Here is a 22,959-nt window from a genome sequence, read left to right as displayed (position 1 = left end):
AAGCTACCGGAGGGAGTCATTCTCCCATGTCAACCAACTGGTGGAAACCACCAACAACGATAGAACTATCAATTTCACCGCAGACGAAAGTACTTTTAACTAACCCTGCCCACCTGAATCTACCGTTATCTATGAGCAATCTTTCCAGAAGGATGTTCTACGTCGCAACACTTAACCCTCCTGACCAACCATCTCACACTCTGATTCCTCTCCTTGTGGTGTCAGAGGGGTTGCAGCGTTGGGCGATTGGGGGTTGGAGTCCCTCTATGCACAATGAAAAAGGCTGCTTGTCAAACGTTAACTAGCTCCTCGCCCGTTTACAGCCCCGCCTGCTCTACTAACCCAGCCTGGGAAAAGGCGATGACAGAGTGTTTGTGTTTGGGGCAGGGGCAACGCCTCACAAGGACTGAGGAGAGACGCGTCTGCAGATTCACCGTTTCTCAAAGATATAATGGAGCGAAACGGCAGAATTACTTGACAATTAATCGATTATTAAAATTGTTAAAAATTGTTCCGGGACTAAATGAGGTTACACACTATCTAACAACTACTAAATTCACATGATGCGAGACAGGCCTCTAGGCTGATGTGTGTGTGTGTGGGTCATCCTCAAGGGTACCATCCACCTGGTGTCACCTCTATTTCCTGTCTCTGCCGGACACAGCCATCTGCGCCTCAGTCTGTTCCAACAGCCTTCATCTCCGTCTCCTCCTCTCCATCTCTCTCGCTCTCTTGCTCACAGACACACACACACACACACACACTTCGCCATAGGGATGAAAACCATGACAGTATAGTGACCTACGCCATCTGTCTGAGGAGGAATGGATAGGTATCAGACAAAACCGCAAACATATATTATACCATCCTGGACCAGCAGGAGAGACAATATAAAGCTGAGCTGTCCCACAGTTTGAGTGTGTGTGTGCGTGCATATGTGTGCGTGTGTGTGTGTGTGTGTGTTGTCTTTCCAGTGTTTCCAAATGACCAATTCAGAACACCCCCCATAGTCAGCTTAGCAGCCAGTCAGAGGATTTGACTAATCCACAACACAAGCATGGGAGGCAGCCCACTGCGTGCGCGTGTGTCCGCGTGAGTGGTCTGTCTGACCGTGTGTGTTGTAAATTGAAATCAACCTCGACAATCTTGGACAGCGCCCCCTTTAAGGATCCTGCATTACAACAAAAAAAATCATCCACGACGCGAGGCTACCTTCAAACAGCGACAGGTGGTCGTGGGACCTCTTTCATGTGCGGACACATCAGGTGGGTAACGGTTCACTCTCCTCTTTATTAGCAGGTTACCACTTGTCATAAGTCCAGTGAATGAGTGACGGTGTGTAATGACTCCCTACTTCCAGATTAAACAGTCATCAATCGTTCCTTCACTCCTTTCACTCCTCTGTCAGACGTAGAGGGTCAGCACCAATGACTCATTGGGACCTTGACGGCTTTTGTGTGCATGTGCGCGTGCATGTAAAGGCCCCACTGAGGGAAGCATCAGCGCTTTGAAGCCTAACGCAGTGTGTAAAAGCCTCCCTCTGTCATCTAATAGCTGTGCATGACAGCCTCTGTCACACAGCAAACTGTACACACACACACACACACATATATATATATATATATAAACCCCAGCGGGGAAAAGATGCATGGTAATAAACATGTGTACGTGACTGGTATGTATGCAGCAATCACTGCATTCCAAGAGACATCAGTTCCATGCCGAAAATGGCCGTAGGGGGGAAAGAAAATGTTAGCGATGGAGATAGAGGATAAAGTGAGAGCGTTGAGGGCGGGCAGCGGCACCGCGAGTCAAAGGCTGGATCTGCTGATGGCTGCCGATACTTATCTGAGTGCCAGCAGCAGGCAGCAGGGCTGGGGTGGGTGGTGGGGGGGGGGGGGGGGAGCAGGGGAATATATGCTGCATCAGACAAAGGAGGAGACCAACAACAGCAGTCGATAGCATGAGATACAATCGCCACATCCACCTTGGAGGTCACAGCGTCGCTGGTTTCCGCGACAAGCTTCTTCCCCAGACAGAGGTGGGGAGGGACGGGGAGAGGCTCTCACCGGGGGTGCACGATGTGGTGACGCAGTGGAAGGAGCGCCAGCCACGTTTAGATGTGGCCCTCTTAAATATACAGTCTGTGTGTATGTGCTCAAGTGTGTACATGTGTTGTATTTATTGTCCTGATGAATTTCATCCTGTGTGATCTTCTCACAACTTTATATTTCTCATGTATCAACAACTGCCACCATGGCCTTGTAGGAGATTAGGGATCATTGTAGCTTAATTGCACAACTGCAACACTTTTTAGTGAAAAATCGGTTCGTTCATCAACAGGAGACGTAACAACAATTTTGACAATAGATTGTGTGCATGAGTCGTTTGTGAGGGAAAATGTCAAACAAATGTGAGGCTTTGCCTCTTTTCTTTGTCCTTTAATCGCTGCCAATTCACTGTTTCGCAGACAATAGAGAATATTTTTTCTGAAATTGAATCAACAACGGATTAATTAACCAAACAATTGTGAGATTCACCGATAAGGAAACTAATCATTGGTTGCAGCCCTGAGCCGTAACACTAAATGCACTTATATAAGAACTCTCCCAAGCATACTCATCTGCCTGCATGCGCCATTAATGTGTGAGTCAGAGAGTGTTTTGGCTCTCAGCCCTTCATCACTGGCGGCAGAAAAAAGCTGAATCAGGACCGGCCTATGCAGCAACTAAAATCACCCCCCCCCCCCTCCCCTTTTCTTCTGCATCCATTTCACCCTTCCCTCCAACGCGCCGCTCCAGAGGTGCATCTGATCTACAACTCATCCTCCCGCTTGCTAATGTGTGGTGTGCGTGTATGAGGGAGACGTGGCCTCGCTGTGTAATGACTCCTGCAGAGGCTCCCGCTCAGAGAGCCGGCGGTCTGCCGGCAGTGACAGGCCGGCCAATGAAATATGGCCACAATTTCAACCAGGCGTTGAAAAGTTACGATGTGCATGGAGACAAGATCAGAGCCCCACCCTAGCGACGCCTCACCCCATGGAGAATGTGGCATTGCGGTATAAACTATCACTGAGAAACGGGGGGGCGAATAGCGCTTTTTTGTTTTTCCCCGACAGTGAAGATCAAATTCAGCCAGCAAGTTACATTCTTCATCATTTGCATTCCCACCTGCTCACAGAGCCACCCAGGCATTTGTCTGAGTGCTGCAGAGAGAGAGAGAGAGAGAGAGAGAGAGAGAGCGAGAGAGAGAGAGAGAGAGACTGCTAGATCAAACGGGCTTCCTCTGCGGATACGAATGAGAGCCATGCCAGGGAGACTTTACCTTGTGTCTGGCTCGTGATGATCTGTCAGTGTGAGTCCACTGGGGCACGTATAGAGCAGGTGTGGGCCACATGTCCCCCCCCCCAACCCTTCCTCCCCTGGTCTGCTGTGACCTCTGACCTCCACTTTTCTCCCCTACAAGCCACAGACCCGTCAGTCCTGCCTTCCGGAGGGACGGTCGTCGGTACATTTATTGGCCACAGCTCTGCGTCATGCTTGCGTGTTCATGATGTGCAGATTACGCCGCGTGTGAAAGCGCTCGCCCATCAGAAAACGGAGGCAGCATCAATAATTCAGCGGCACATTGCTGAACACAATGCTACAGAGAGCGTTGCCTTTCTCTCGCCTTTCCTCCCTCTAGATTCCTCAGTATTTATCGGCCTCCTGTTCAACTGTTTCAACGCCCCCATTTTGTTTCTCTTACCCCCCCCCGTCCCACTTTGTCTCTCCCCGGTTTCTGTCATGTTTCGACAACTAGAACTGAGAACCTTTCAAACCTCTCACTTTTTCTTCCATTCATCAGAGTCTATTTGTTGCCCTCCTGTTTTCCTTTCTGTCTCACTCCCTTTTTCTTTTCCTTGAACATGTCAGGGATTTCATTCCTGTGCGTCCACTCCCTCCGTCCCATTCTTTTTAAATCTCGTCAAGGCAGTTTGGAGGGGCCGTGTGGGAGGCCGTGGAGGGGAGCTAGGAGGAAAGGGTGTGGCCGCCCACACTGCAACACTTCATTGTGTTGTGCCGAGTCCGACCCGTCCCCTCTCTGACACACACACACACACACACACACACTGCGTAGAGTCATCAACCCTGTGTTCGCTCTCCTCCCGGTGGATGGGCGTATTCTCTTGGTATCAGAGCTGTCCGTTTCTGGGTCGATAGCTTTGTTTTTCTATCGCTTGTCTGATGCTCACAAGACTCCAGGCTCGCATGGTGTCAAAGGGCAGGACGACTGACAGAGAGAGAGACACTCAGCTTAACCACAGGAGGAGGGCGCTGGACTTTGATTCCAAGAGTCTGATAGTTCGAGGAGTTTGTCCCATCATTGACCCGCCTCCTCCGGAAGGTTAAAGCTCAGGGTGAGCGAGAGAGCAGCGACTCTCCGTTCCTACCTTCCTCATGCACAGCCCAACGAGTGAAGACGGGCCGTTTTTTTTTTTTTTTTTTTTTTTTTTTTTTTTTTTTGTACAGGGACAGTTCACATTAATCGACAGCACACATTAATAAAAACATGACTGTAAATGTGACAGTGTTAGCTAAAAAAGCTAATTTTCAACCGTTGTCCCTGGGCACGGTGTTAAAAGCCGCTAAAAACATTTAAACATTTAAAAACTGTTTAAAAAGACAACAACACAAAAACAAGCAAACAGAGCTGTGCAATACAATCCTGCAGACACAGGATCAAACATGACAGACAAGCAGACAGGCAGACAGGCAGACAGGCAGACAGGCAGACAGGCAGACAGGCAGACAGGCAGACAGGCAGACAGGCAGACAGGCAGACAGGCAGACAGGCAGGCTACATACGGACATGGCAGGCATGAGACTGTTAGTGCTGACACACCTGGTTGTTAATGAGCCAGGCTTTGAGGTTGTGTGTGAAGAACCTGTATGTGGTGCTCTGTCTTATGTGTGATGGGAGAGTGTTCCAGGTGACGGAAGCTGTGACAGAGTATGATAGCTGGCTGAACTTGCTTCTCCTGCGTGGGACCACTAGGTCCCCGCGAGCTGTTGCTCTGGTTAGTCTGCTATTGGTCTTTTGTGTTATGAAAGTGCTCAACGGGGGAGGTGCAAGGCCATTAAGAATTTTAAAGGTTAAGCAGCTGTTATGGAATTTGACAAGACTATCCCAACACAGAAGATGGTATTTGGGCAAGATGTTGCAAATGTGGTAGTGTCTGGGCTTGATGTCAAGTACCTTGATAGCCTGCTTATAGACGGACTGTAGGGGCTTCAGGGTTGTGTTGTGAGTGTGTGACCAGGTGGTTAGACAGTAAGTGATATGAGGGAGGATCATTGCATGAAAGTACAGTTTAGCAGCTTCAGTTGTGAGGTTGTTGCGTATGTATCTGAAATTATGTAGACTAAACTTGACTTTTGCCATTACATGCTTCACTTGTTTTTTGTATGTGAGTGTGGAGTCAAGAATGATCCCCAGATATTTGTAGTTAGGGACCACCTGAAGCTGTTCACCAGATATGTACACAGGATGCTCTGTTGTAATATTATTCACCCTCTTTGAGAAAAACATGCAGACTGTTTTTTTCACATTGAGATGTAAGCAAGAGTCTGACAGCCACTTAGTGACATGGACCATTTCTTCAGTGAGTTTGTCTGCTGCCTGTTTGATGTTGGGTGCATGTACAAAAATGACTGTGTCGTCAGCGTACATCTGTATATCCACCCGTGCACATACTGATGGCAGATCATTAATGTACATGCTGAAAAGAAGAGGACCTAGCACAGAGCCCTGTGGAACACCGACACTGTAATTGAGGATGGGGGATGAAACACCGTTGATCTGTACACACTGCGTTCTATTGTCCAGGTAGGATTTGAACCAGCATAGGGTGTCAGGAGAAAAATTAAATTTGGCCAATTTTGTAATTAATATGGAATGATTTACTGTATCGAAGGCTTTCTTTAGGTCTAGAAACACTGCTCCCACCACTCCCCCTTTATCTAGCTTGGCTTTAACCTGTTCTGTAAAGAAGCAGTTGGCTGTTGCAGTAGAATGCTGGGCTCTAAAGCCAAACTGCATGGGGTGGAGTCTGAAGGGACTGCTATTGAGGTGAGCAATTACTTGTTGTGCTACACACCTCTCGGCTACCTTAGAGAAAGCGGGGAGAATGCTTATTGGCCTGTAGTTATTTACATGGGTTCTATCACCTGCCTTAAAGATGGGTGTAATTATAGCTGGCTTCCAGACCCTAGGGAAAGCATTCTGTTCAAAAGACAGATTAACTAATTTAGTGATGGGATATAACAGTGACTCCTTCATATTCTTAAGAAACATGGTGTCTAGTCCGAATACATCTAAGGCTTTAGAGTTTCTAAGTGAATCTATCACCTTCAGCACATCAGTTTCAGAAATGGGTCTTAGGCTGAAGACTGGTTGAGTAAAGTCTGTGGAGGGGAGAATGGTGGGCCCATTGTTTGCATTCTGTGTGAGAGACTTAACGGTATCTACAAAGTAAGAATTAAAGGCGGTGGCGATCTCCTGCTGGTCACGTGTTAAGTTGCCATTTAAGTTAACCTGGATTTGATCTTCTGAGTTGTCACCAGTTTTCCCTGCCAGCAGCTTAATATTTTTCCAAATTATTTTAGGGTTGCCCTTTGCTTCAGTTAATATTTGGATAAAAAAGTTAGCTTTTGCCTTCCTGATTTCTTTTGTGACCTTGTTTCTAAGCATAACAAATCTGTGTCTATCAACAGTTAGTTTGGAACTGAGGGCTGATTTAAGTGCCCTATCCCGTTCTTTCATGATCTTCCAGATGTCACCCTTTATCCATGGCAGAGATGTTTTTTGCCCATGTTTTGGTTTTGAGACCTTCTGGAATCTACCTTTTATGGACTGGATGGTGGAGATCATGACCTGACTGTCTTCCTCAACATTAAGATTTTTCAGATTATATATCCAATTAATCTCTTTGATAGTGTTCTCAAATTCAGTGATGTTACCCCTAGGTATTCTGGGACGCTGTGGCTTTCTGTTTGTGGTAAAATTAAAACGGTGTTTAGTGAGTTTCCGGGCTATGAGTGTCAGATTGTGATCAGAGAGACCTGTCACCATGTTGAATGATTTAGTGATCCTTTCTGGTTTATTACTGAATACAAGATCAATCTGTGACTGGGTTGTGACGTTAACAACATCCACTTAATCATTCCGACTGTTCAAACGGGACAACGGCACAAGAGTGTGCGTGGGTGTGAGCATGTTATTGCAGGTACAGATGAGAAGACTGGCATGAATAGGCCATAAAACCAACTCATTGCTCAGCAGGTTGTACTTCTTTTCTTGATGTAGGATTTTACAGTTAGAAATCAGTAATCGCAGCAACAATTGTCTTGTGTCTCTATGCAAATGTAAACGGCAGAATTGGCACACGGTATTACGATCGGACTGCAGAAGGTGCTGCCTGGATGACGTCGGCGCTGTTCTTCTCGACTAACTCCTAGCCAGGATCATCAACAATGGCTGACCTTGCATTTCTTTTTCTTTTTTAAGGAGCCCTGTGCCGCCGAGCTCCCCACTGCACCGACAATGGTCGGTCTCAATCAATACAAAAACGTAACCAGTTCTCAGGTCAGCAGTGGGCACTTCAGGCTGCCTCCAGGAGGAGCGTAGCTGACCGACTGTGAAGATTACGACCCGTGAGACGGGGATATTTGAGCCGTCAGGACAATCATGTGGGTGGCATGCAATCATGCTCGCTGTGTAGGCAGTTGTGTGTGAGAAAGCAAAAACAATAGCGTGTGTGTGTGTGTGTGTGTTGGAGGAGCACAAAGGCTGTGTTCATGGTGTCAGCGCGTCCTCAGGCTGACCTCAGGTTGAACTCAGGTGAGCGTTCCTCACCCTGCAGTGGTTTACAAAGTATCCTCTTTCTGGGGAGATTTCCGACGTGACCGTTTGTTGTTCTCGTTTTTACTCTCCAAGTACTGTGAAGATTTGCTCAAGGCTTACTTGAGTTTTTCTGCACTGCGGAATGATGCAGTGTGTAATGCTATGGTTTATAAAGACAGTTTAACTTTATACCTCCGTATGTATGTATGCACGGAGGCATTTATACTCTCTGCGCTGCTGGGGGATCGATTTATTCTGACTACACCAAGTCACACACCTTTGTATGCCTTGTTGCCTACTTACAACATTCATATATTTGGTTTAAAACAAAAGATCATGTTAAAGCAGCTCTAACGTTCCCGTTTTTGTACTTTTGACCTTTTTTTTTTAACTGTCTTCAGGCTGCTACAGACCACCGAGGTTAAAAGAAGTGAAGAGTGTAACGGTGCCCTGCGTCTCTACGCTGTCGGTCAGGTCTTCATGCCAGTTCTCAGCGGAGGACTAATCTTTGTCTGATACGATCTCGTAAAGTTGAATCGTGTCTCTATGCTGCAGCTCATCCTCTTCAAGGAAAACACCGTCGTGCTCGAAGTCTAAACCCTCTGCCAGCTGCCGCGTCAGCATCCGTGTGCGTCTTTTTTGGATGCTGGAAACAAAGTCAGTCCACTTTGAAAACAACTGCTTTTACGATCACATTTTCAACTAAGGTGTACGTTTCATGCAGGAAATACTCCCCGTATTTGTAACTTGGCGCGCACAATCACGTGCCTGTCACAAATAGTTCAGACAAAAATGTCTCGGGATTATACAAAGAAGGCCACTTTGCTTTGAAATGCTTTAGAAACAAGAAGTCTTACAAATTCATTTGCGGACATATTTTTGCCAAATCAAATTGTTTTCAGGATTTTCAACCTTTTATTTCTTTTTAATGCAAGTAATACTTGACTTCTTTCTTTGCAGGGTTTGTACAAAGGCAATAGAGTAGGCCATGAATATGAGATATGAGTTTACAGACAATTACGACCCCTCCTCGGCTCTGTGGAGGTTAGTTTATGGCTTTTGACAGCTACAGTCTGCGAGCGTATCTCTTACACTCGTTGTCTTTTTGATTCTTCACAGTTCATTTTGTTCGTACGCTCTCTGGCGTTTCGGAGATTATTGCAGCGCATAGAGTATAAATGCCTCCGTGCATACATACATACGGAGGTATAAAAACAATCTCAAGACCCCTCCCCCTGGTAAAATCAAAGATCCAGTCTTGAGTGACTGAAACAGGCGCCTAAATGACCTCAAAACGTAACCAGCAGTATAACAAGTACGGTATATTTTATTGGTGATTGGATCATTCAACTCACTTGATGCTGCATGCATCTCCTTATGCCATCACATGCTAACAATAAACTAATCGAATGAGTTGAACTATCAGTTGTTATCGTTTATACATTCAATAAATTACGCATCAATTTAAAACCGTGGTCCCTTTTTGTTAACTTGGTGTAAACTACACAATAGAAAAGAAGTAAAGCAAGAAGAAGAGCATCGTTGGTCTCGATATGCTTGTTGGTCGACCTCCAGAGAGCAGCGTTGTTTTGTCACTGTGAAAGAAACTAAATGTCAAACAGCTAAAGACCGAACAATGCTGCAGAGAAACGGAACGAGGGGAGCAAAGAAAGAGTCTTTTCCTGAGCCGGAGTCCCTTGTGCTGCTTTTGTGCTGTTCAACAACATTCTGCTGCGGTGGTTTGTTTAGCTGAGGTGTTGAGTTGTTCTGCTCCCTGGGAGCTCCCTCATGCAGATTGGCCCACTTTCTCTCTCTCTCTCTAAAAAAAAAGGGAAAATCACAGACCCTCCCTGGTAGAAATCAAGACACATTCTCCCCGTTGTACCAAAGACAACAAAATAATTCACGAATTCAAAATGGCTTCGATGCCGTCGACGCTGTGCCGAGGCCAGCTGTGCCGTGTGCATACGGAGCATGTGGAACGTAAAGGCTTACGACAGCGACGGATTTCGCTCCGAGGACAGTGGCCGTCATTGTCATCCGCCAGTAAGAGCGGGACACAATGGAGAGGGATACAGCCAGGGACCTGACTCACACATACTGTAAGCCTTCCTGGCCATTATCGGTAACAGAGACGCTGGAAACAATGGGCGTTAAGTGTCAACGTGTTGTGTGGCGATACAATAGCGGCTTTAATAGAGGGCCGCTTTGCCAAAAACATCACTGCAGGGTTGTTTTTCTGGAATTCAGCGTAATTATTATTTTTTTGCACGGCCATTCACTGCGGTTTGTGTACATTAAACATTACTTTCAACAATCTTTCAAAGTACACAATCTCGAAGAGTTGCGTGCCAGTTGCTGAGAAAGCATTGCCGAGTTCTTCAAGCCCAGAAAAAGTCAAAAGTCCTGCAAAATAGAGAAGAATCTGTTTGTCTTTTCTTGTATCGTAGTTATATTTACTCTGCTCAAACACCTGTATGATGATATTCATAAAGCAATACACACTGAATGTAAAATCATTCTGCAGCAGATTCTATTGTTGCTGGCGGAATATGATTTCTGGCAGAAGATATTTCCTTCACTGTTATTTTTTTGTCCTTTTTTTTTGCCTTCATTTGACAGGACAGATTGAGACAGGAGGGACAACAAGTCATCATATAAACGCCTCAAGAGCAGACTCCCAACTTCAGATCTCAGTGAACTACTGCATGGGTGGTGAAAATTCACCCTGTTTTGATTTTGACATGGGTGAAGTATTTTGATGTTAACATACAACTGAGACAATCGGGACCACAACGCTTCCTCAAGGCTTTAATGCGTGATCGGATCAGGCAGTGGGGAATCCACCACTCCAGACTGGGAATCTCTCTCTCCTCCGCATTCCTCTGTGGAAATACCAGCAGCACACGACAAGAGCCCCACTCACACTCCGCCACTCGGCCCGCTGCCCCCCCCCCCCCCCCACTGCAGCCTCTACACACAGAGAATGTGTATGTGCATCTGTGTCATGGACAGCAACCTTTAACATGCAACGCTGCCCTCAGACAGAAATAAATCACAGTGAGTACGGGAAGGGGAGAGAAAAGATATGGGGGGGGGGGGCACCAGAACATGCTTGTGTCAAGCGGCTATGCCACGAATGTGATGAAGAGATTGATGGGAAAGGTTCTTTGTGCTAAAGGGTACCCCCCCCACACACTCTGTCTTTACCCTTTCTTCTTTTCTTCTTGTCTTCTTTGTCAACCTCTGCATCATTCCGATACTCATCCCCCGTTGATTCCCAACCAACTTTCAGCTCTGCACAGGTCTAGGCAGAGGTCGACTTCCTCCTCACAAAGTGTGAAGCACATTGTGTACGATCTGTATGGAGAGCAGCCATCAGCTCCACACCAAGCCCTGTTCTACATGGACCACTGCACAGCAGGAACGAGCATGTGTGTGTGCATGTATGGAGAGGGACGTTCCCGTTTCCACTCTGTTTGAAGCACATGGACTGAGTCGGAATGTGAAGGGGGGGGGGGGGCAGCAGAGGGAGGGTGAGGGGAGAGGCAGTAATCTGAGAGGGGTATCCCACAGCGCAGGCCAGCACATGGTCTGTACACTGTGCTGCGGTGAGTAGAGCAACACCAGAGGGCCTGGTAGGCACGGGCGTTTCCTACCTGATGCTGCTTTGATGAAAATAACAAAGTGTGACAGTGTCACTGCTTCTGCAGCTGTTGAAAGAATATAGATCACACAATTGCAGTTACTATATGCAGCCTTAACAATGCATGTTGCACTGGAAGTTTATTCCTATGCACCCAATAAACTCAATATTCTGCATGTGTGACGGTATTAGTCGGGCTGGGCAATACATTGACATTACAGCGATACCTTTTCCTGCATTACAGTAACATGATGTCATTGTCTGAACATACCAGACTGTTCTATTATTTGACTTTAGTCATTATATTACATTACTGATGATTAGCTGTCCAAAAAATGTCATTGTGTAAATATTTTGGTAAAAGCACCAATGGTCAACTCAACAAGATCGCTGCAATATTGATATCGAGGTATTAGGTCAAAAACATTGTGATATTTGATCGCCCAGCCCTAAATATAAGCGTTTGTGGTCCAGTTATTTATCATTCGTCTCAGCACACATTGCTGCAATATGTTGTCAGTGACGATGGAGCGCAGCAGTATTGAGATTCATTAAGTGCTCTGCAAGTCTTGCTCATTTAAAATAATTTGACTAAGACCATTTTAGGACTCAATTTTGTTTCGTGGGATTTTTTTTACCAACACCATCCAACTGTGTTGTACCTGTCTTACAGAGCGAATTATTTTACAATTGCAGCAGCTCTCAAAAACAGGACACACTGCAGTCAGCGGATGTGCTGACTGCAGCGGGCTCATTGTCCGACTGTGATTGGATCTCGATATCTTCTACGACGTCGGCTCCTTCAATCCAACCTGATTCAAACACCCCCAGAAGAAAAAGCAGCACTGCATGGACCGGACCACTTCACCATAGCATTGCCATATAGTAATGAATTAAAAGTGCAATGAAAACAATGTTTCACAAACATCTCCCTCATCCTTTTTAACAAACTCTGCATGTTCATTCAAATACAACAATCTCTCCACAGGCATTTCAGTGTTTCTTTCAAAAGACAACTTCTCCAGTGGAAGCACATCACGGGGCGGGGGGGTAAAACGCATCACAACAGAGATCCAAACTCTCCCTCTTTTGGGTTCAGAGACTTTTTCGACATATTGCGACGCCTCAGGACACGCTTAAACATGTGTGAGTAAAGAGCACATATCAGCATGTTTCTCACACACACACACACACACCGTTGCCTCCTGGCCTCGCTCGGTGAGAGGCAGAACAAGAGAAAGAACCAGCGAGATACATATCAGGCCCGAGGTATGTGCGAGTCTCTAAACAGCTCAAGCGCAATGTGTGCAGCAGATAAACCATGTTTTCGGGGTGGGTTCATCCACGCCGGCGCTGAGAACTTCTAGTTCGTCACCACTCGCAGTAACTGCTGTCTGCAAATGTGGTTCCTTACACACACATCACTGATTACCTACAGTGCATTTAAATAGAACCCAATAAAGATGCGTTTCAGTTTCGTCCACAAACTCTCACACGGCCGCTGGTTTTTCTATCGGTCTCTCCCTCTTGCTCTGTTAAGAGAACACGTCGTTTAAATGTCAAAAAGACTTCAAGTTAAATGAGCATCACTCTCAGATTCACAAACCATAGGGTACCTCGCACATCTCAAACCTGTTCAGGTCGACCACTCGTGCAGGTTCAACTCATGTCACTGTGTCAGGTGGCATGCGTGACATTTAGCCTTGTTTTACATTGAGAACGGTTTCCTCGTTTGTACACAGCGGGTTGGGGGGTCCGATCACGAGTCGTCCCACGCCGATGAGTGAAAAAGGAAGGAGACGGGAGGAAGTCTGATCTCTACATCCACTTCTTGCTGCTACCTAACTGGTTAACAGTGACCTCAATGTAACCCCCAGCTGATGTTAGCAGCACACACACACACACACACACCGACCGCACAGCCGGCACGCTGTTTAAGTGAGGTGTGTGTGGAAGCAGTGCATCTGGTTTGAGTGAGAAGTGAGGGGGCCTGAAGCAGGGAATGAAGGGCTGAATCTCACGGTTTACAACATCAGAGAGCAGGTGATGCTCCTATTCAGTCATCTAGCTTCCTACCCACACAAGAGTGTGTGTGTGTGTGTGTGTGTGTGTGTGTGTGTGTGTGTGTGTGTGTGTGTGTGTGTGTGTGTGTGTGTGTGTTGACTACTACAATACTCCCACATGCAAAAGTGGGTTTAAAGTAAAGCTGGGACGTAGCTAAGCCTGCGTATGTGCGGCAACAAACACTGGGTGAAAATAGGGGAAATCTCAACCAGAGCAGCGTCGATGCTGGGAACAACTCAAATAGAACTGGTGCATCTACATGGCAACCAGGGGGAAGAACACGTGTCCTCACTCACATTCATGTAGAAGAAAAGAGTAGAGAGAGAGGGAGAGAGAGGCTGCGTGTGTGTGTAAGTGATGCAGATTCAGCTGAGAAGATGTGATGAATGGCTTCATTAAAACGGCATTAGCAGAGGTGTGAAGCTGAATGGTGAGTGCCACTGTGCCAGCATGCAGTGATTGCCCAGTTCCAACACACACAAACTACTGAAATTCTCCCAGCACTAACCACCCATCCTCTTGGCATCTTACAGTGTTTGATGTCGATGTAAGTTTAAAACGTGACCTCGGGCTTTTCATCAATTTCAAGCTGAAAACATCGGTGACAGGCCAAACTATTTTCAAGATACAACAATTCAGACTTTCCTTTAATCTAACCGGCTTCCCTTCATCTCTCTCACACACACACACACACACACACACACACACACACACACACACACACACACACACACACACACACACACACACACACCGCCCCAAAGCCGGAGGGAGATGAGGAAACAGCAGTGACACCATGGGAAAAAAAGAAAGCGATGAAAAGAAGGAATAAAGGAAGCAGAGGAGAGCAAACGAGGAGCGCAGGAGTGCAAAAGCCAGACGGCTAAAAGAGAAAAACTAAAAAGACCACGATTCAAAATGGAATCGAAGTGTGTGTGTGTGTGTGTGTGTGTGGGTGTGTGCGCGCGAGTGTGCAACCTGATTAGCCAGACCCTACAGGGGACACAAATCTACATTATTCGTTCTCATTTTCCCTCTGCTCCTCACAAACCCAGAATAATGGGGGCAATTCAGTAACCCTAGCAACCAACTCTGCCTACATGAGACGCTGCTGCTGATGGAGGGAGGGGGGGGGGCGGGAGAGAGAGATGGAGGTGGGGAGGGCTCATACAAGTGCATACTGTACTCACACTCATACGGTGGTAAGAAGTAGCAGACGGGCTTCATTTCGTTCTTTAAACCTCTCAGAAATGCTCTTCCATTCAGGCCTTCATTTCCCAGACCCCCCCCCTCCTCTCTTTTCCCTCCTTGGTCAGACTCCTTGCTTTTTCTTCTCCTGCCCTCTGACCACGTATGAGGGCTGTTCAAACACAACCTGTTTCCTCTGGCGTCCCCCGGGAGCATTACCCAACCTTTTCTACAGTTGTGTTTTCTCTCCTTCCCTTCTTTCTGCCTCCCTCCTATTTATTTACAGCTGGTTGTCTGTTCTCCTATCATCGATTGTTTTACAGAGGATATGAGCGAGCTTTGTCTCAGGCTTGCTCGGCTTTGTACAAATCCCTCTGTTCTTTAACATGTTCTCACCAACACACACAAACATCCTCCCTCTCTCAGCTGGTTGGGAGTCAGTGTCCGGTGTAGCGGTGTGTGTGTGTGTGTGTGTGTGTCACATATGCTGAAATCATAAAGTGATGATTATTGCTTTAAACTGCCATGGGAGGCGTGTCGAAAATGTGCGTGTCACCTTTCATCACGACTGACGGACATCATGGGAGAGGAAGAGAGTGAGACAGAAAAGGAGAGAGGGGGAGAGAAAGGAGGAGTGAGAAAAACAGAGAGAGTTTGAGTTGAAGACCAGCAGTTCTTTCCACAACGGTCTGATTGTTCACTGTAGGCTGACAGAAAGAAAAAGATTGAAAAAGAGGGAGAGGGAGTTTGGGATTGACGGTCAGTGTGTGTGTGTGTGTGTGTGTGTGTGTGTGAGGGGGGGAAGGCCAGAGTGCTGCTCTGCTTTTTACATTTTTACACCCTCTCACCGGTTGCTCTGCTGTTGCCGTGTGTGTGTGTGTGTGCGTGTGTGTGTGTGTGTGTGTGTGTGTGTGTGTGTCAGATAAAGAAAGTGAAATTTGAAGGAGGCACCCTAACAGGGGTCAAGGCCCCGATATCAACTATGGGTTCAGGTCACACACACACACATAGGCTTGGGCAATGTGACGATATATATACTTTAGAGCTGAAACAGTTCAAAATTGAATTGGCAGCAATTCTGATAAATGATTACATTTGCTGGTTCCAGCTTTTAAATTTGTGATTTTAAATGTGTAAACTGGAGCTCTGGGAATCTTTCTGAATTCTCTGACATTTTGTATATATATTTTATATATATATATATATATACATATATATATATATATATATATTTAGATACAATTTAAAAGAGTTTAACATCGTTGTAACATTGTGATGAAGTACATTGATTGAGGCCACAGTGATCAGTTCATTGAATAATCCAGAGATCTGGTTATTATATCAATAGAAAGGCTTCTCAATTGATTCTTTTTTTAGAGAATGCACTATATCACAAAATATAATGACACATAACAGTTTTTATCCGTCCCAATACACACACACATGGGCGAGTAGTAACACTGCTCCACTTCATCGTGTCACAGAAACCAACTGTCTGAGTGAAATGCTACAGTTGACTTCATGCAAAAAAACAAAACAGCAAGGTAACAACAAAAACTGCCAGGCTGGAGGTGTGTGTGTGTGTGTGTGTGTGTGTGTGTGTGTGTGTGTGTGGGTGTGTGTGTGTCTGTTTTGCATTCATACATTCGACATCAGATTCGGTGCGTTTCTAAATGTGCACAAGGTAACTTATTGACTAGACATACAAAATGGGTTCACATGGGTGCACCCACACACCCACCTTCTCCATCATAGCAGGAACACCTGAAAAGAGGGAGGGGCGATTTCAACCAATCCCAGCATGCCTCAGTGCTGAAGGCCTAGTAAAAGGGGTAGCAGCCAACCAGGTCAGAAAAAGCATCTGCTGCCCAATCAGAGCATCTGGAACATCTGGCACCAATGAACAGCGCCTGAACTCTGACCTTAGCCACTCGGCTTCACCGGCTGCCTATTTTCTCATTCATTCTCCAGCCTTCTCAATCTATTCCCTCATCGCTCTCGGTAACTGACATCTTAGATCTGATACACCGGGGGTTGTGGCACACCTGTACAGCTTCATCTGCATATTGTGGTGAAAGCAGACATTCCTCTTCCATCTCTCAGCTATCGCCTGTATCCAGAATGTCGGGCAGTAGGCAGGGACCAGTTAGACATCTCAATCACGCACTCGCTGGCTTGTAAGCAGCGCTCTGTTTATGTGTACGAGCGCACTGAACTCAGCACTCGGGGTGTAGGTAAATTTAACACTGTGTGTGTTCTCGCAGCAGCCTTGTAGTAAATTGTCATGTCGAATACTGAAGAATGAGGGAGCAGAAAGGTAGAAGGGAACAGAAAACCAATGAGTGTGTGGTGCTGACACAGCACAAGGCAACCGCTACGGTGCACACACACACACACACGCACGAACACACACACAACGGTGGGACACCTGGTATGGAACACATTGTTCTATTGTGTCTCAAAGGGAATAGAGGATTTTCACTCTGGAAAAAAGAAAAACGAGCTTTGTTTCTCAGTTCCTCTCTACAGAGGAACAGAGAGTGTGCCGACTGCAGGGCTAAAAAATCACACACCGAGCACAGTAGCATTGAGTCTGTGTGTGTGTGTGTGTGTGTGTGTGTGTGTGTGTGTGTGTGTGTGTGTGTGTGTGTGTGTGTGTTATGTGATAGGCAGTTGATTCCTTTGCCCGGACACAAAGCCGTGGGCCCAAACAGGAAGCTTCACTCACACACACACACACACACAAACGCCTTCCCTGTGTGATCCGTGTGTGTGTTTGAGCCTGACTCCTGAACCTCAGTTCCACACAAACATCCTTCCTGGCTGATTATTTTAAGCTCCGTGAGCATTTTTAATTCTGCCCCCCCCCCCCCCCCCCTTTTCCCTTTGTTCCCGTCCTCTGACAGACATCCACGCACAAGTCGATCCCACAACCGTCCAGTTGTGGGATCGACTCGTGGTGCACCACTGGACTCACTTAATACAGTCCAGTCCTAATGGACTAGGGGTTACTAAGAGGAACACACACACAAAGCCGTAAAAGGACCACTAATTGATTAGCTTACAGATGTCTTCCCACATCCTTCCACCCATGTGTGATGTCTGCTGAGGTGAAGGCGTCACTGTCACAATAACAATGGAGCTTCCCTCTGTTCTGTCACGTCTCCATTCCTTCTGCCTCGTACTACTTCATAGTTAATAACTGAGAAGCAGAACCTCGCTGCAATTTGTGTCAGAGGACCCCTCGGCAGTAGCCCTGCTCCTCCTGATCAAATATACATCAATCAACCAGAACGCACACAAACGGAACTAATCAGCCCGGCCACAGAGCCTCACACACACACACACACACAATCCTGCTTGCCTCCTGCTGTGTCGTCACCTTTCCTATTGTATGCCAGTGAAAGCAGCCATTTATCTGAAATCATACGTCTCTGGCTGCCGTGTAAACAGGCAGCGCAGCAATGTACACGTAGGCAGACACACCGTTTCAGTTCATGGCCACTGGAACTCATCCCTCTTTGGGGGGAAAACACATCAACGTCAGATCTGCAGCAGAGCCTGAAAGAGATGATTACTCTTGAAAATGATCAGTCTACATCTGTATGGAGACACCGCCCGTGCATGCCTCTTTGTGTGTGAGTATTTAGTCTAAAGAAGACCAACACTCTTATTCAGCACTTCATCAGATTAGCTGGCGGTACATACCTCTCTGTATTTATCAAAAAAGAAAAACACAGAAAATGCCATCGGTGGCAGCAGTGGTAATTATTTGCAGAGACAGCCACTTACTAACATTCCCAGATGTGTAAAACTCTGACAGATGCTGAAGCGCTGAGCCAAAATGTACTTGAAAAATGAAACATCTGTCAAATGTTTTTCAAGACTCAGCACTCCCTAATTTTCCTGCACAATGTTTCACATTGCCGGAATTAAAGCTTTCCATCGAAACATCCAGGCGAGCTTGCCGACTGTTGGTGGCGATAGCCGGTAGATCTGCATGGACTGGATAAACGTGATGAAGCCTGCGACAGTGACAAACCTCTTTCTAAAAGCAAAAGTAGCTTTCTTGATTCAATTCCAAATAAATGCTCCGTGACCTACGAGTGGAAGGTGCTCAGCTCATTGCATTTAGGCTTTCTACCATTTACTGTTAGACATTCCTATCGCTCGTTAAATGAGTCTCACTCACTTACTCTCGCTATCTTTCCCTTTTTCGTCCCCCCCCCCCTTTCATTTACTCTCTTTTTCTCTGTCAGTCTCTCTCTCATACACTCTCTCACACACACCCTCTTCCTGAGCAGTAGGAACATTCCTTGCATCAGCCAGAATCCCATATTAGAGCATCAGCACTCTGCCTTTGTGACAATAACACAGGCTGAGAAAAGGATGGTGTTATTTAAGCAATGAGCATATGCGTGCGTGTGTGTGTGTGTGTGTGTGTGTGTGTACATTTACAAAAGCAATATTCTTCAGCTCACATGTCAACAGGTGAGATGACAGCGTCCATGACATCCCCGTAGCTACTTTAGGTAATCGCCTCACAACAACTCTGCAATTATTTATTTTTGTTTAGCGCGGACCTCCGCCAAGGCCATGCCCTGTCTCGCAATGTTAACAAAAGTGAAGAATAATTTGTATATCCGGCTTGAAACTTTAATGGGTTCTTCCATGGCCCTTCGACCAAGGGTCATGAACATCAGGACTGTATTTCCCCCCCCCCCCGTATCTCTGCTGAAAAACAAACAAACCAGAAAACATAACCGCCTTAATCGTCACCGGGCAGGGGAGGGTGTGTAACATAATCAGGACCAATGCATTCATCGAGTGCTTGAGTTATTTCCTCGAGCCCTGCGTGAATGTTAGAATGTGCATCGTGCAGCTTCCTCTCCTGCAGATGTACGAACGTAAGCCATGGGAGGATTCACATTTATTTCCCCCACGATGCTGCAGTTGGTGGCTGCAGGGCGAAAGGACTATTATTCATGTTGCCGAGGTTTGATTCTTCAGCTAGCTGGAATAGCATGCAAAAATATAAATGAGACGTTACGCGTGTTTTGCAAATACAGGGAGACAGAAGTGACGTGCATGTGCTTTATGTATTGCTGCTTGATACCCTCCATTAGAGAACACCTCACAGCCGCGTGCAGGGTAATGACAGACTGTCTGTGTCTCCCACAGAAGGCAGACTGCTGGGAACGTCACAGCAGACACACGGCACCTGGAGACGCCTCTACAGATGGGAAAAAGCCCACAAAACCAAACAGCAATGAGGATGCACAGGTTTATCCTTTCATCTGCTCCTTCCAGATAAGGAAGACGGTATGTGGGAAAACGTGTGGACAGAGTGAGATAGCTCAACGCCGCTGTTGGCTCGGGAGCTGTGAAGTAACTGACAGGAGGAATCGATGCGGAGGGTCGATGGACAAACATTAAGTCCACAAGCTGACAAACACGGCAGACAGCCCCCACAATGCAGCACGGACAGAGGGCCTTCACACAGGCTGGCGAGCATGAACGGCGGTCTACCGGGACGCTGAGACAACAGCGCTAAAGTCACTGTGGTGACAGCTAAAGGGGTCTGCAGATAGGCAGGTAAACAAGAGGAAGTGGCTAATAAGAGGGGGTAAACAATGAGCTGAGTCGAGTTACTCTGGAGTCATCCCTCCATTCATTTAACTGACAAGACTACCTGTTAGAATGTGCGACCAAATCAAACCCCTGGACCAGATTTTGTGTAGACAAGTGAGAAATTAATTGGTGAAACATAATATACTCAGATGCCTCCACACAGGGCAAAACGGGATCACTGAAAGGTTTGATATGAAATTGACCTCAATCATATGGCGCGGCATTCGCAGCCATCAGATCTCAGCTGGTTTTTAACACCTATGAGTCGATTTTGGACGAACGTGTTTAGAGTTCCAGAAACGTTTTTGCCATTTCGGCGGCTTCTGTTGTCTCCACACTTCACTACGACCACTTATGTTGTTGCTTTCCTTTAATGTGTCATCCGTCTGTACATGTCAGCACCAGAAATTCAAGTTTTCCGAGTGACAACACGCTCCACAACTCGACCGTTTGTCACCGACTTGCTGCTCTATCCTACAAAGTTGCAGGTGGCCAACGCTCCAAAAGAGGGAATAGGAGGTGATAACGTTGGAGACGTAGCTGGGAAAAGACACGCATTCTTAAAAAAGGACATAAGAAGTGTGTGCAGTGGAAACATGCAGTCTATGAGGAGAGCAATATCCTGTACTCTCTTCCACATCCCACCCCTTTTCCTGCCACCGCCGTGCTTCCTTGCAGCATGCACGGACGGCAGCGCACACCAGCAGCACAGACACGCAGGAGACAGCGGGGGAGAGAAAACGCCCTGCCTTGTTCCATGTCGAACCCCTGAGCCCTCTGGGTCGTCTACACTCAACACACACACACACACACACACACACACACACACACCTTCACATACGCTTTTCTTTCGAGACCATATATAGAGACCACATCTGGAGAAAAAAAAAACACAGATTTCTGAGCGAGTTTTGATTTCCCGTCTTTGTTGGCCAAATATGCGCTGCGTTAGAGGCGAGCACGCGTTAAGGGCACGCTGATCATGATGTTCGGGTTGCAAATGTTGATGATAATGGATCGTCAACGTCCGCATATTGGCAACGAACCTTTATAAATGGCGATGATGAAATGCAAATGAAAGCGTACCCCCGTACGCCTGATAGGAGAGGGTACAGGAAAGCCATGCAGTCGACCAATCCACCGAAAACCCCGCTACACAGTAAGAAAGCGCAGATTTAACGGTACATTGCGTTCGGCTGTGCTGTATCTTAACACATGAGAAGCTTTAAAAAAAAAGTTTTACCTTTAACTTGAGTTTCATATTCGGCCACTATCTCCTTGTCCTTTCGGAATTTCGCCGGAGACGTCATGGCTGTGGAGATCAAACCGCTTTGCCCTCGCGGAGATGCTCACAATCGATGCAAAACAAAACAAAAAAAGAAAGAAAAAATAATCAGCCGTAGACTTGATGGATGCCACACTGGAACCAGGTTTTGAAAAGGGGAAAAAATAGCCCAGATGCGAGTTTGCAGCTCCTCAGTGTCGGCGCGGATCTGTATTGTGTCCCTGCCTCTGTTCACTCCGGGCGCATTGTGAGTTTGGCGCTGCTGCTGCTGCGTCTGTTCCCATCCGCCTCAGCGCCTCCTCAAAACCGGTTATGGTGCAAACAACTTCAAATGAAAGGAGATGCATTCCCTTTTTGGAAAAAATGAACAGCGATGGCATGTCAGTCCGCACTTCCAGAAGTTTTTCTCTCTATATATATATATATATATATATATTTATATATATACGTCTATATTTGTGCTGAGCGGGTATTGTGCCAGCTGCCCTCCCGCCTGTCTAAAGTAAGCCGCTCTCCTCTACCCCCCTCCTGAAGTGAGAGAGAGGAGGAACACCGAGTGCACATGGAGGGGCAGGCTGGTCTCCACTGGTCAGCCCCAGTGCGCAGGACAGGCATGGATGCACACATGTATGGTCTTCATTTTGGATTCATTTTGTTGCAGACAAGACATGTGTTGCAGATAAGCCCCCAACTACATGTAAAAAGTCCCACACATGTGTGTCTTGCTCAACCAGGTGAACTGATAAGTTATAAAGCAATATTTCTATGACCGATCAGTTACAATTTGAGGATGCATAAAGTGAGCAAACGTGGGTTTAATTGTCACTTCATATATCCTTCCAATGACGTTACGACCGCTGACAGGAGACAATGTGCCTTACACATGTCTTTATGATGAATGTGTGTGACTGCATAACCGAGTATTTTGTAAAGGAAACCGCAAATTATCCTTGAGTTAGCTAGCTAGCTACGGTTAGCCCCAAAATTGGCCAAAACCCAAGCAATTCTATAACCCTGTCTATCTATGCCCACTGATGACATTGTTCGACATAATGGAAATGCATTTGCATTGTTTTATACTCCGCAACAACAACGTCTAACAGAAATAGTGTAATTTAAGTTGCTGTCCATTTTACAGACGACCCATCTCTCTAGCGTTCACTAAACGACAAGCCCCGCCTTACGTGAGGATTGGTCGAACAGAATTTGAGTGACATGCAAGCACACCAATAGCTCTTCAGAATTTTTGAACCTGGCCTTT

The 22,959-nt window shown here is 46.4% G+C and overlaps 1 protein-coding gene across 2 annotated transcripts in view; it reads right to left on the bottom strand.

The window, feature by feature from the left end:
- The window catches only part of srgap2 (SLIT-ROBO Rho GTPase activating protein 2), a 50,854-nt gene extending 28,686 nt beyond the window's left edge, over positions 1-22,168 (bottom strand). For both annotated transcript variants that reach the window (XM_079296942.1, XM_079296943.1), the window contains exon 1: positions 21,657-22,168. In XM_079296942.1, the coding sequence (XP_079153068.1) occupies positions 21,657-21,723 (67 nt within the window). In that variant the 5' untranslated portion in view covers positions 21,724-22,168. The remainder of the gene's footprint in view (positions 1-21,656) is intronic.
- Between the last annotated feature and the right edge of the window lie 791 nt (positions 22,169-22,959).

Source organism: Melanostigma gelatinosum, assembly GCF_949748355.1.
Source record: "Melanostigma gelatinosum genome assembly, chromosome: 3".
In the NCBI taxonomy this organism is placed as follows: Eukaryota; Metazoa; Chordata; class Actinopteri; order Perciformes; family Zoarcidae; genus Melanostigma; species Melanostigma gelatinosum.
The sequence above is the reverse complement of the archived record's forward strand: the minus strand, read 5'-3'. Positions and strand labels throughout refer to the sequence as shown.